The 14,569-nt window shown below is 34.0% G+C and overlaps 1 protein-coding gene across 1 annotated transcript in view; it reads left to right on the top strand.

Moving 5' to 3' along the window:
* The window catches only part of NTRK2 (neurotrophic receptor tyrosine kinase 2), a 389,365-nt gene that overhangs the window by 279,609 nt on the left and 95,187 nt on the right, over positions 1-14,569 (top strand). Inside the window, exon 11 of the mRNA XM_053702438.1 lies at positions 9,470-9,658. Coding sequence (XP_053558413.1) covers positions 9,470-9,658 — 189 coding nt within the window. The remainder of the gene's footprint in view (positions 1-9,469; positions 9,659-14,569) is intronic.

Raw genomic sequence — 14,569 nt, 5'->3', positions numbered from 1 at the left:
TGCTTTAAAGGGACAGTATACAATAATTTTCAAATAATTGTATGTAATAGACACTACTATAAAGAATAAGATGCACATATACTGATAAAAAAATCCAGTATAAAACTGTTTAAAAACTTACTTAGAAGATCTCAGTTTAGCTCTGTTGAAAAGGTAGTTGGAAAGCCCACTGCAAGTGGGAAATAAGACACTTCCCCCTCCCCCTTCTTTTACATATGAAAGACCCTTTACACAAACAGAAGCAAGCTGGAGTAGGTATCTGTCAGTATTCAAAGAGGACAGAGTTTTTCAAAAACTTTCCTGCGCTGCCTAGTGGTTAGCCTTGACTCCTGGAATATCAACCCCAAATGATATTAAATACGTTTGTGAGAGAGAGAGAGTTTAGGAGTGTGGGGCGCAAATGAATGCTATAACCTTTAAAAACGTATTTTAATATGTTACTATATGGTTAGAGAAAAAATAATAAAAGTCCAAAGAAACTTGTTCTTATAGTATAAAATTATCTTTATTGGTGCAAAAAGCAATTTAACAAATATGTGTGTTCTTTTGAATTGATGTGCAATTATACAATCCTGTATTATCTGTGGGTCTGTCTATAGAAACTCTACGAAAAAACTTTCTTTAAAAAATTCTTAGGGTAAATTCTTTGTATAAAAAATTCTTTATATTAAAAAATTAAAACAATACATAAAGGTCATATGGGAGAGTATTAAATTGCATGTAGACTTTAAAAGAAATAGGAGAAATATTCTAGATATTCTGGATATATCTTGTCTAGGTGAGGGAGGACTCTGACTACGCAAAGTGTATATGTTTTTGGAAGAAAAAAATTCCTTTGTGATCTTAAAAAGTGTGTGATTCGATATATATGCAATACACCTAGTACATAAAAACCTAGTGTAGTGTAGATAAACAATTCCACTTTTAATTTTATAATAGGTCAATTGAAATTATTTTCCTTGATGGTTCTTTTAAAAAACAATATAATAAAGGCGTCTATTTTCACCTTTAGTTTAGACAATATATATGCTTGTCGAATGTAAATTGATAAAATTGTTAAAATAGATAAGATATTGAAAAAATTGAAAAACCGTAAATCTATTAGATTTGGAGCAATGTCAATTGCAATTAATGCAAGTAGAATGCGATTCACATTCACTGAATATGTGGTGAATAAATAGTTTATTTTGCTGTGAAACACAGTCGGCTGACTGATAGGTAAAGGATTATGGTTATTCTTCAAGTGGTCATCTCTATAATAGTTCTGAGTCTATTCCTTTTTTTATAATTAATAGCTATATGCTGGGAATGTTTTTCACGTTGCCCGGGTTAATTTTAACGTTGCCAAGGCTCTACGGTCTAGGAGCAAATACTGTATAGTAAGGAGCGGGGGTTTACTTACTTGCTTCCTAGCCGATTCTGGAGCCTGGATGTGGGTACAGGTGTTCCTTCTTTAGTCGTCCGCTCAGTTGATGTTGCCGGAGATTGGTTTTTTTCTTTGGTGTCCTTGGTATTTTTTTTTTTTTTTTTTTTTTTGAAAAAGGCCAAGTTCCACGGCCGAAACGCGTAGCAAACTACTGTCAAAAAAGAACACCACTATTGTGTCTCCAAGGACTACTACACCACCACTTCTATAACTGGTGTTTATAAATTGATTGAACTTGTTTTCACAAAAGGAACCGCGATCGGATAAACAATCTGATAACCAAGCCCTCACATCTATGCTACAAAGTAGCCGCTATCTGTTAGCGTATGAGAGGACTCTTTGGATACTATTACAACCGTGCTGCCGCACGTAAAACCTGTGTGCAAGGAATAACCATACCAAGGACACCAAAGAAAAAAACCAATCTCCGGCAACATCAACTGAGCGGACGACTAAAGAAGGAACACCTGTACCCACATCCAGGCTCCAGAATCGGCTAGGAAGCAAGTAAGTAAACCCCCGCTCCTTACTATACAGTATTTGCTCCTAGACCGTAGAGCCTTGGCAACGTTAAAATTAACCCGGGCAACGTGAAAAACATTCCCAGCATATAGCTATTAATTATAAAAAAGGAATAGACTCAGAACTATTATAGAGATGACCACTTGAAGAATAACCATAATCCTTTACCTATCAGTCGGCCGACTGTGTTTCACAGCAAAATAAACAATTTATTCACCACATATTCAGTGAATGTGAATCGCATTCTACTTGCATTAATTGCAATTGACATTGCTCCAAATCTAATAGATTTACGGTTTTTCCATTTTTTCAATATCTTATCTATTTTAACAATTTTATCAATTTACATTCGACAAGCATATATATTGTCTAAACTAAAGGTGAAAATAGACGCCTTTATTATATTGTTTTTTAAAAGAACCATCAAGGAAAATAATTTCAATTGACCTATTATAAAATTAAAAGTGGAATTGTTTATCTACACTACACTAGGTTTTTATGTACTAGGTGTATTGCATATATATCGAATCACACACTTTTTAAGATCACAAAGGAATTTTTTTCTTCCAAAAACATATACACTTTGCGTAGTCAGAGTCCTCCCTCACCTAGACAAGATATATCCAGAATATCTAGAATATTTCTCCTATTTCTTTTAAAGTCTACATGCAATTTAATACTCTCCCATATGACCTTTATGTATTGTTTTAATTTTTTAATATAAAGAATTTTTTATACAAAGAATTTACCCTAAGAATTTTTTAAAGAAAGTTTTTTCGTAGAGTTTCTATAGACAGACCCACAGATAATACAGGATTGTATAATTGCACATCAATTCAAAAGAACACACATATTTGTTAAATTGCTTTTTGCACCAATAAAGATAATTTTATACTATAAGAACAAGTTTCTTTGGACTTTTATTATTTTTTCTCTAACCATATAGTAACATATTAAAATACGTTTTTAAAGGTTATAGCATTCATTTGCGCCCCACACTCCTAAACTCTCTATATGTCAGTATTCTCCTAAAACTTTGAGGCTTGGTTAGGAGTCTGAAAATCAGAGCAATGTTATTTAAAAATAAGCAAAACTATACATGTTTTTAAAAATAAAACACACTTTATGGGCTATATAAATAGATAATCTAAAAAAAAATTATGCAAAGAAAAAATGAGGGTATAATGTCCCTTTAAGCTTGCTACCTAACTCCCTGAAATCATTTTTTAGGACTCTCCATCTCCATCCGCTGATTCCTTCATTAGTACCAATATGTACCATGACTGCAGGATCAGACCCACATCCCTCTAACAACCTATCAATACGCTCCACAATATGCCTACCACAAGCCCCTGGAAGACAGCAAACTGTTCTATTTAAAGGGTCTGGATGACAAATTACCCTATTAACCCTTCTAATAATAGAGTAATAGAGTCTCCTACCACCAACATCTGCCTCAGGCCCTGACTTGTATGCCCCTCTTTCATGACTGAAGGAATGTTAACTATAGTATGCCCCTCTACCATGTCTGAAGGACTGCCCACCATAGTATGCTGCTCTTCCACGACTAAAGGACTGTTCACTATACTAGGCAAAACAGCGCTCTCTGACACTGCCACCCCTGAACTGATATCCCCCAACATCACTTAATCTGGCAAATCTGTTGGGGTGTACCAGCTCAGAACTGGCCTGTCTCTTCCACTTAATTCGCCCTCTAACTGTGACCCAGCTACATTCTGGAGTCTCCTCATCTGACCCCCCCCCCCCATTCCCACTGCTAAAACGATTAACAACCAGCTCAGTCCTATCCATTTCCATTTCAAGTGTCTGAATTTCATGCAGTGTTGCAAGTCATTCCTCCAGATCTCCAATATGAGTTTCTAAAGAGACAATATGCTCACATTTAACTTTTTTTAAATCTTTTTGGTTACTCCAAATCCTTGTTTGCCTAACTACCTTGTTTAGCTAACTGCTTACTTAAACAGACAATCTTACTTTAACAGATAATGCAGCAGACCCTCTCAGAGCAGGCTCACAGAATTACTGTGCTAGATTTATAGTCTAGGTAGGCCCACAGAGCTGAAAATAACCCCTCCCCTAATTACCCACACAGGAAACAAAGAAAAAAAATGAAGGGTAGAAACAAACAAAAACAGTTATTAATATTATTATTTTTTTGCACAGCAAACTATTTAAAAAATAACCTGTTTAGCTAACTGCTTACTTAAACAGACATTCTTACTTTAACAGATAATCAATGCAGCAGACCCTCTCGGAGCCTCAAGAAACTTTGATGTGTACAACATTTATCATTATACCATTTGTAGCATTAATAAAATTTGTTACCCATTTTAGTTTTTTGTTTTGTCTTATTTTATTGTATGAATGCACTTAAAGGGACAGCCTTCTTGAAAATTTTTATTGTTTAAAAAGATAGATAATTCCTTTATTACCCATTCCCAGTTTCACATAACCAACACTGTTATACTAAAATAATTTTTATCTCTATAGTTACCTTGTATATAAGCCTCTGCAGACTGCCCCCTTACTTCAGTGCTTTTTACAAACTTGCATTTTAGCCAATTAGTGCTGACTCATGCATAACTCCACAGGAGTGAACAAAATGTTATCTATATGGCAGATGTGGACTAGCATTATCTAGCTTTTAAAAGCTAATAAAATGCACTAAGCATAAGAGGCGGCCTTCAATGTCTTTAAAATCTACCTATGAGCCTACCTAGGTTTAGCCTTCAACAAAGAATACCAAGAGAACAAAGCAAATTTGATGATAAAAGTAAATTGGAAAGTTATTTAAAATTGCATGCCCTGATATCTAGGGATTATAATCTCATCCAATCCCCGAGAGTGGTACACTTTAAACATAACCCCAGCGATTATAAATGCAATCTCACTAATGAGAGACTGGCAGAAATTGCCTCTCTCCCTTGCCGGGCGTACCGCTCTATACAAAATGGTAATCCTACCAAAAATAGCATACATTTTGCAGAATCTCCCATTGTTCATAAAAGCACAAGATATCAAGAAGTTCAACCAGGCGCTCCGCAAATTCATATGGCAGACAAGGAAACCTAGAATCTCGCTGCAGAGATTATATCTAGCAAAACAATTCGCGGGACTAGCCCTCCCTAACTTATATCTTTACAACTTAGTCTTCCTAGGCCGAATTGCGGCAGACTGGATAGCAGAAGCCAACTATTTTACGGACAATAGACTAGAGAACAGTATAATCTACCCCCTGAAGCCAATATCATTACTCCATACTCCGGCTTATCTTCTCCCCAAACAGGTGAAGACTCATAAAACCATCTATACAATAACACAGGCATGGAAAAAGATTGGAGCATTAATGGGTATAAACACGAACATCCCCAGATACCAAACCTTCCTAGGGAACCCAGAATTTCAAGAGGGCTCGCAAGCTCCTCATCTGAAGAGATGGCAGGAACAGGGGCTTAAATGCACCAGACAGCTCTACCACTCAGACTCAGGAGTTATTAAAACTTTCCACGAGCTGAAACTGGAATTTAATCTTGATAACCAAGACTTCTTTGCCTACCTGCAAGCCAGACATTACACTAATCAGCTACGAGCCCAATTCAACTGGAAATGGACCTGGGGGAAACTGGAAGCATGGCCTACCTTGATTAAGGCGGGTCAATGTTCGATTTCCCCATGGTACACCTATCTTAACTCAAAGGAAGGTGGTTGTAATATAGAGAAACTAGCTCAGAAATGGTCAGATCAATTATCTACGAACATAGACAAGGAAATACATATTATGAGATCCCTGACACTCCTCCATAATTCCACTATTTCTGAAACTTGGAGAGAGTCCCATCTAAAGGTCCTATATCAAACATATTATACACCAGACAAAGCCCATAGATGGAACAATAAGGAATTCAATATATGTCCAAAATGTAGCATGCTAGCCGCAGATCTATTACATATGGTATGGGTATGTCCTAAAATCAAACAATTTTGGTACAGATTAGAATTCTGGTTATTAAAGAAGGTGAAAACCGATTTGTTTAAATTCAATCTACTAACCATAATTTTTCTGTCAAAAAATGAGGAAGACTTCAGAGACGCCAAATTAGTGAACTTAGTGATTTTAGCTGCAAGGAACTTGATTTTTAAAAAATGGAAAACTAGATTTACACCCACGACGAATGAAGTAAAGAATTACCTTAAAAAACAATATCGGATCGAACAACTGGCTACAGATCTGAACTCCAAATTCATTAAAAGTTTCTCTCCAGCAGAAGTGGACTATATGATAACTCCATTCCAAAACGCTGAAATAGTACAATTAGGCGCCTGGTAGTGGGGGGTGGGTGTGGGTGGGGGAGGGGGGAGAGAGATGGATCCTTTCTTCTCTTTTTTTTTTTTTTTTTTTTTTCTCCTTTTCCCTCTTTTCCTTTTTTCTTTTTGTTTTATTTTCTTCCTCTTAAATACCAAGAAAAAAAAAAAAAAAAAACCCAACAGTGTTTCATAAAAAATGGAAATGATAGGTGGTGGATAGTCCTATTTTCACGAAATCTGCATTTATAAATAAGGAAGATTGGACACACTCATTGTAACGTTAATTTCTTTTTTGTAACTGTCATATAAATCTGTTTTGACTGTTCCATGATCACATTTATGGCATTGTTGGTACAAAATAAAAAATTTAAAAAAAAAAATAAAATAAAATAAAATAAAAAAATTGCATGCCCTATCTGAATCATGAAGGTTTAATTTTGACTTCACTGTCCCTTTAAAGGGACAGTCTACACCATAATTGCTATTGTTTAAAAAGATAGATAATGCCTTTACTACCCATTCCCCAGCTGAGCACAAGTAACATTGTTATATTAATATACTTTATAACATTTAAACCTCTAAATTTCTGCCTGTTTCTAAGCCACTACAGACAGCCTCTTTTCACATGCTTTTTATCACTTTCACAAGAGACTCATAGTTCATGTGGGCCATATAGTTAATATTGTGCTCTCTCCTGTAGAGTCAGGGCTGGCTCAACCATGGGACCAAGTGGGTCCAATGGACCCAGGAAGCACTTGACATGGGGCAGCACTTTAGTGACTGAATCAGTCACTGCCAGACCATTCCTATCCTGTGTCTCTGTGGGGGAAGTTGTAGGCTCTGACCCAGGCAGCAGAATATCTTGAGCCGGCCCTGTGTAGAGTTGTGCATGAACCAGCACTAATTGACTAAAATGCAAGTCAACAGATAATAAATAAATAGCCATCTGATAAGGGGACCGTCAGAAGAGGCTTAGATGCAAAAGTATATTAATATAACTATGTTGGCTGTGCAAAACTGGGGAATGGGTAAAAAAAGAAATGATATTTTTAAACAATACATTTTTGGAGTAGACTGTCCCTCTAAGTATTGGTCCTAATACTGTCACAGTGGCTCCTTGAGTTGAACCTGTAGTGACAGTGAAAGCAACCAATGGGAATGTGGCTAGTGTACAATTGAACTTTTGGGTTTAATTACAACATTTGACCTAAAACATGACAAGTAATATTTATATACTTGTATAAAATAACAGATAAAGTAAATTACAGACAGAAACGTTTTGTAATTTAATTACAATTTGTCAGACCTATGCCATAAAATACTGTTCATCAAGTAAATATTTCATACTAACTTTTATTCCTGCCAGAACCAATGTAGTGATGCCGTTTAACTATAGTTTGTAGTAATCTTTACAATGTGTTGCCCAAAATTAAGAAAAAAATAACTGTTTGCAAACTAAATTAACAAAAAGATTAAAAAAAAGAATTCTAAAAAATATTATAGATTAGATTATAGATTTGTTAGATGGTGGTGTCGCCCCTTTAAGTACAAACAGTACTTTTAAGGACAGTAGCAATACTTTAAAGCTTGATTGTTTTCTAAATAATGAAATCCATATCTATAAAATGACAACCATTCTCTACTTTTAGAGGCAAATGCTGATCTTTACTAATTATACTTCAAATGTATTTGATATATTATAATCCTTGCCAAAAGCTCAGACAGATATTGCGTACTGGAGACTAATTGGATAAGATGTATCATGATACAGTGATATGATCCGTAGATAGTGCATAAAAGCAAAGGTGTTACAGGAAATCAATATGGGTTATCTATGCATGGTTAATACTTATATAGTGAATGAAAGCAAAGAAAACGTTTTATGATTAGAATGAAATACTATATTGTCTCATAGTTAGAAGGTGTGCTGCATACTTTAAGTGATGGTAAACATTCCCATTTGTATAAACCGATCCGGAATATTAGCAATATTTAGATGGAGTTAAATTCATCAGTTGTAATAAAGATACGCTTTAACTTACTTTTTAATGTAGCGCTAAAAATAAAGTACCCTTCGGCTCTGGCCGCCTACTTCAAAAGTATTTTTTTTTTTTGTGAGCTAAAAGTTTAAACTGTTCTCCAATCAGCGCTATAGCTACAAAAAAAATTGTATGGGTGCCATATGGCTAGAGCACCTCTGATAAAAAAAAGTGCTCCTCCTTTTGGAAAATAGATGCCTGTATGAGAATAAATGATCCAAAAAACACAGAAAGTCCAGCACACACTGTGGTAATATTGGGTGCAAGCTGTAACAGGGCACTGCACAACCCTGTGTCAATATCCAAAAGTTCAAAAAATAACCGCAGCACTCCAAAGGGTAATAATTACCAAACCTTTATTGCAGCCAAAAGCACAAAAAAAAGCAGCAACGACGTTTCGGACTACATGTCCTTAATCATGCTATACATACATCACTTCCTCTTCCACCTTATATACCCTATAGAACACACCTACTTTAAAATAATTAACTATTTGTATACCACAACATTACTACATTTTTCAATAGCATATGTAGATATCCTAACAAATTTTGTTAAAAAAATACTATATACACAGTAACTCTTTGTTCTCTTTTACAAAATAGAGGAGTAAAACAATACACAGTTATTTGGAGAGATCATTATATATAAGTAGGTGTGTTCTATAGGGTATATAAGGTGGAAGAGGAAGTGATGTATGTATAGCATGATTAAAGACATGTAGTCCGAAATGTCGCTGCTGCTTCTTTTGTACTTTTGGCTGCAATAAAGGTTTGGTAATTATTAACCTTTGGAGTGCTGCTGTTATTTTTTGAACTTGAGAATAAATGATGCCACACCAGACATCCATGAAGGAGCATGCACTGTTTCTTAAGGGGTGCACAAAAGAATCATACACGTTCTAGAAGCCAAGAAACATAATAATGTAGAGTTGAAAAAGACCCATTCTGTTCGACTCAAAATCTGCTCTGTCCCATAATCATGTACGTTGTCTTCAGATGCATAAATACATGCAAGAGTTCTACAAAAGAGATTAGGTTGCTGCAATGTTTATCACATGTAAAATAAATGTTAGAATACATTAATATACCATCTTTATTCATATATCAAAATGCATGGCACAAGTAATATAAGCTATTCATTGTTCCCTTTTTAGGACCTTCCTCAGTAATCAGTAATGATGATGATTCAGCCAGCCCTCTTCATCATATTTCTAATGGTAGCAACACTCCATCTTCTTCAGAAGGAGGACCAGATGCAGTAATTATTGGCATGACCAAAATCCCTGTCATTGAGAACCCGCAATATTTTGGAATCACCAACAGCCATCTCAAACCTGACACATGTAAGTGACGTCTTTTTATATTTAACATTTTTTCCAGTTATTCTTATTATTTAGAATTGCTTTGTTTGCTCATTTTTCTTTGTTTCTTAATTGCTGTCATGTCTGCCGTGACATAAAAGACTACTCCGACACACTAGCTAAGAATAACTGGTGTAGACCACAGCTTTTGATCCAGTATTCCACTGCTCAGTTGTTTTATTGTAAAATTGTCCTTAAATCTACAGGTCTCATCATTACAGTAACACACATCAGGTTAAAATAAATATTACTTTGTAGTGGTGACCAGTGTTTCAATTTGCTTATGAAATGTGTGTCATTGTGACATTTATGACATGTCTGTTGAAGCGACATGAAACACAAAATGTTTCTTTCATGATTGAGATAGAGAATAATTTTTTTAAAAAAATTGCCACTTTACTTCTATTATCAAATATAATGCTGCCATCTAGTGCTCTCGCTAATATGGAACATTGTTGCAAAACTGTGGCTATATAGTGCTGCAGATGCAGATATGTGCACACTCCTGAACTCACCTTAATGCTTTTCAACAAAAGAATAACAAGAAAACAAAGACCATTTAATAACAGAAGTACTTTAGAAAGTTGGTTAAAATTGTATGTTCTGAATCATGAAAGAAAAAAATGTTGTTTTATGTCCATTTAAGCTATAAAAAATGTGACTGCCATATGATAATTTTTCTCATTAAAGTGTGGCATGTTAACTAAAACGTTTACAACCATTGGTGTAAACTAATGACATTATTTACTACCAATCAATAATTGGTGTAAGGCATTTCAGCTTACTTTAAACAAAATACAGAAGACCCATTTTTACATCCCACTATCTTTGTGGCTTCAAAAGAATTGGCTCATTAATCAGTCATGTTTTAAATCTTCTTTCTAAAATTGTCTGGCAAGGTTAATGAGTTGTGTCTTCCTTTTCAGCCGATAAATGATTATCTATGTTATATTCCGTTTTGTTAAAGCTTTTAAGGTGTACCAAAATGTGTCTACAAATTATTTATTTCTACATAAAACAAAAGAGAGACAGACTTACTGCCCAGGGGACATCAAATAGTAATAAGGCAGACAGTCACTAAGTAAAATAGTCTAATGATGGGCCAATGTATACATTGCAAATGACAGATAACTATTTGTCTTGGCCAAATCAATGGTAGTCATTAAGTAAATAAGCTAAAAGATTTGTTTTAAACCAGGATGTGTTATTTTACAAATTCAGCAGAAACAACATTTCTATTTCTTTACTGTAGCACAGAAAGAGTTTATAGGAAGTTATCTTCCTACAACGTTGTAAAGATGTGTAACAGCATTAAGTTAAAACAAAAATAAGGCCTTTTATAATGTATTATTAATAATATTCTAAATACAATTGATCTTTTACAAATAATTCATTTTCTAACTCATTTTCTCTAACCCTGGAAAATTAGGAGTTGGTAATACTTCATTCTTAAGAATAAATATATATTTTGTCAAATCTACTTCTGTTTTACATTATTTTCCTATCCTGATATGTGTGAGAAGACATTTCAGGCCTTTTTTTCCAGCAAGCATATGTCATAATAAGTTTATTAATACTTTGTAGATGAATAACAATTACTTCTAAATAGAACATCAAAACTGAAGTCAAATTAACCCATTATTTAGAAAAACATAATTGATGAGGGTTATTTTGTTTAAACATTTATTTATCCAGTATGTTACACATATACACAAATAGAATACAGTATATCACTGAAATGTGTTACAGTATGTAAATACATTTGCATGTGTGTAATTATATATATATATATATATATATATATATACACATATATATATGTATGTATACACACATACAAAAACACACACATACAAGTATACACACCTTTGAGCCCATCCCAGTCCAACACCTTTTTATATACCATCTGAGGCTTTAGCTCAACTTGTAAATATGAGCACAAGAATAGGGACACTATTGATTTAACTTGGGTGGTGTTAGAGCTCAATAGTGCTAATATTTTTTAGCTCAACTTGTAATCTAGCCCTTTATTGTGTCTATTTAAAAACAATGCCTGGTTGATCTAACTAGACTGGAGCAAATTCTTAAAAGTATTTAAAGCCACAAAGCTAATAAGGGGAATGGAGAATTTAAAGGCACAGTCTACACCAGAATTCGTATTGTTTAAAAAGATAGATAATCCCTTTATTAACCATTCCCCAGTTTTGCATAACCAACACAGTTATGTTAATATATGTTTTACCTCAGTGATTACCTTGTATCTAAACCTCTGCAGACTGCCCTCTTATCTCAGTGGTTTTGACAGACATGCAGTTTAGCCAATTATTGCAGACTCCACGGGAGTGAGTACAATGTTATCTATATGCCACACATGAACTAGTTATGCAAAACTGGGGAATAGGTAATAAAGGGATTATTTATCTTTTTAAACAAGAAAAATTCTGGTGTCGACTGTCCCTTTAAGTTACATGCATTTAAAAAAAAATAAAGAGGGTATATTTGCAATGTAATGATTCTAATTATTATCATATAAATTACCCTGAATAATGCCTGACAGGTACATATCAAACACTTTTACTTATGAGACTTCCTACAGCATTTTAGCAGGTAAGGGGTATGCAATGTAAAATCCTAACTTGGCTGGATCTGATCTGATTGTGGATCTGATCTGATTGTATATGCATTGTTAGCCTGCTATACTTCTAACAGCAAGTTGGCTTTTTTTTTAAACATCCAACTTCACCTGGCTTTAAAGGGACATTAAACCCACATTTTTTATGTCATGATTCAGATAGAGAATACCATTTTAAACAACTTTCTAATTTACTTTTGTTATCTAATTTGCTTCTATTTCTTGATATTCCTTCCTGAAAAGCATATCTAGATAGGCTCAGTAGCTTCTCATTGGTGGCTGCACATATTTGCATCATGTGATTGGCTCACCCATGTGCATTGCTATTTATTTAACAAAGGATATCTAAAGAATGAAGCAAATTAGATAAAACAAGCAATTTGGAATGTTGTTTAAAATTGTATTCTCTGTCTGAATCATGAAAAAAAATTTTGGGGTTTAATGTCCCTTTATCTTGAGACAACCTAACAATGGACTTTTACAGAATAGACAACGTATTTTTTTCCACTACTGCTATTTTGCCTAACTTTGTTTAAATTAATATGAAATTTAACTTTTATGATTCAGCTAAACATAAAATAAAAAAACTTCTATAATCAAAATCTCTTTATTCTTTTGGTATCTTTTGCTGAAGATCATACCTACATAGGTTCATGGTTGTGCATGTATCTTAAGCCCTATGTGGCAGCAGTGTTTACAAGAATGTATAGCATTGTTACAAATATTGTTGCAAATACATATTTCCCTGTAGAGTAACTACTTATCATTAGGCCCCAAAGCAAAAGCTGTGACAGAGCTACCCCATTTCAATAGCGCCCTTTCAAATGAACTACAAAAATCCTAATAGTATAATTCTTCAGCCTACCTGATTAATAACAAACACCCATATTCCACAGAATTGGAGATGCTTCTCTGTGACTGTGAGTCATACTTTTTTGTTGTTGAGGCCAGAAAATATGCACTCTTTCTGTACAAATATGGTAGCTGTTTTTTTTTCTGTACAGCAATACAGTGGTGGCCATCTTGGAGATCCTGCCGCCATATTTGCAAAGACAAATCCATACACTTTCCTTAAAATGTGAGCACTTGCTAGGGTGTGTGCCCAGTCTCCGTTGAGACTGTTGTAGTTATGCTCCTGACCTGCACTTTCCTCAGAATACATATGCAACAGCAGATAATAAATTAATAAAGAACATTTGACAGAAGTAAATAAGAAAATTATTATCTGCATTATCTGAATCATGAAAGTTTAATTTTGACTGGAATGTTCCTTCAAGTCACTTCATAGTTCATATTTGGCAAGGCTGTGTGATTTAAGCGAAAGTGTAGAAGTAAAAAAGAAACAGTATAGGGTTTTAAAACACTTTTAAAATATTGCAACATCAAGCTTCTTTTTTTGTGTATTCGGCCATTTGTAAGAGTAATGCAATTTGCATTCAAAATCCATTAATCCATTATCCTATGTAACAGAAAATCTCTGCTTCTGAAGATTGTTTATTGTGAAACATTTTGCATTAAAAGCACAAAACCGTCTTTTTTATAACAATTAAATGAGGCCTATATATTGTGCTAACATTGTTTTGAAAGTTTCAGACACACTGTTTTACTTATCTGTGAAAAATGAACATTTTGTTTTTCCTCATGAACACTGATTGCAAGCATATCGTTTTCTTGTGTTGATTTGCTTTACTAATGAAGAGTTCAGGAAAAGAAAACAAAATGAGAACTATTGCTTCTGGCTTTAAGGACTAATAAAACAAAATCATGGGGAAAAATTATCTCCCATATTATTGGTATATAGTGAAAAGTCGTTAAAGGGACAGTTAAGTCAAAATTAAAGTTTCATGGTTAAGATAGAGCATATAATTTTATTAAATTTTCCAGTTTACTTCTATTTAGAGGTGTAACTAGAAACCACAGGGCCCAGGTGCAAGAATCTAAGTCACATACACACACAGTCATACATACATACACACATATACACACAGCAGTGTTAATTTCGTCGACTAAAATGACTATAAAACTAAAGAAATTCTGATGACTAAAATACGACTAAAACTAAAATGACATTTTAGTCAAAAGACTATGACTAAAACTAAATCAAAATGACATTTTAGTCAAAAGACTATGACTAAAACTAAATCAAAATTTGCTGACAAAAACATTTTATGCAAGTTGTTATAATCAATCCATATCTAATTACTGCTCTTTTGTAAAATTTACGAAACTTAATTTTATTAAATTAAATAAATAAATAAAGA

This window comes from Bombina bombina, chromosome 2 (genome assembly GCF_027579735.1).
Source record: "Bombina bombina isolate aBomBom1 chromosome 2, aBomBom1.pri, whole genome shotgun sequence".
Classification (NCBI taxonomy): Eukaryota; Metazoa; Chordata; class Amphibia; order Anura; family Bombinatoridae; genus Bombina; species Bombina bombina.
This window is presented reverse-complemented; position numbering and strand designations above follow the sequence as displayed.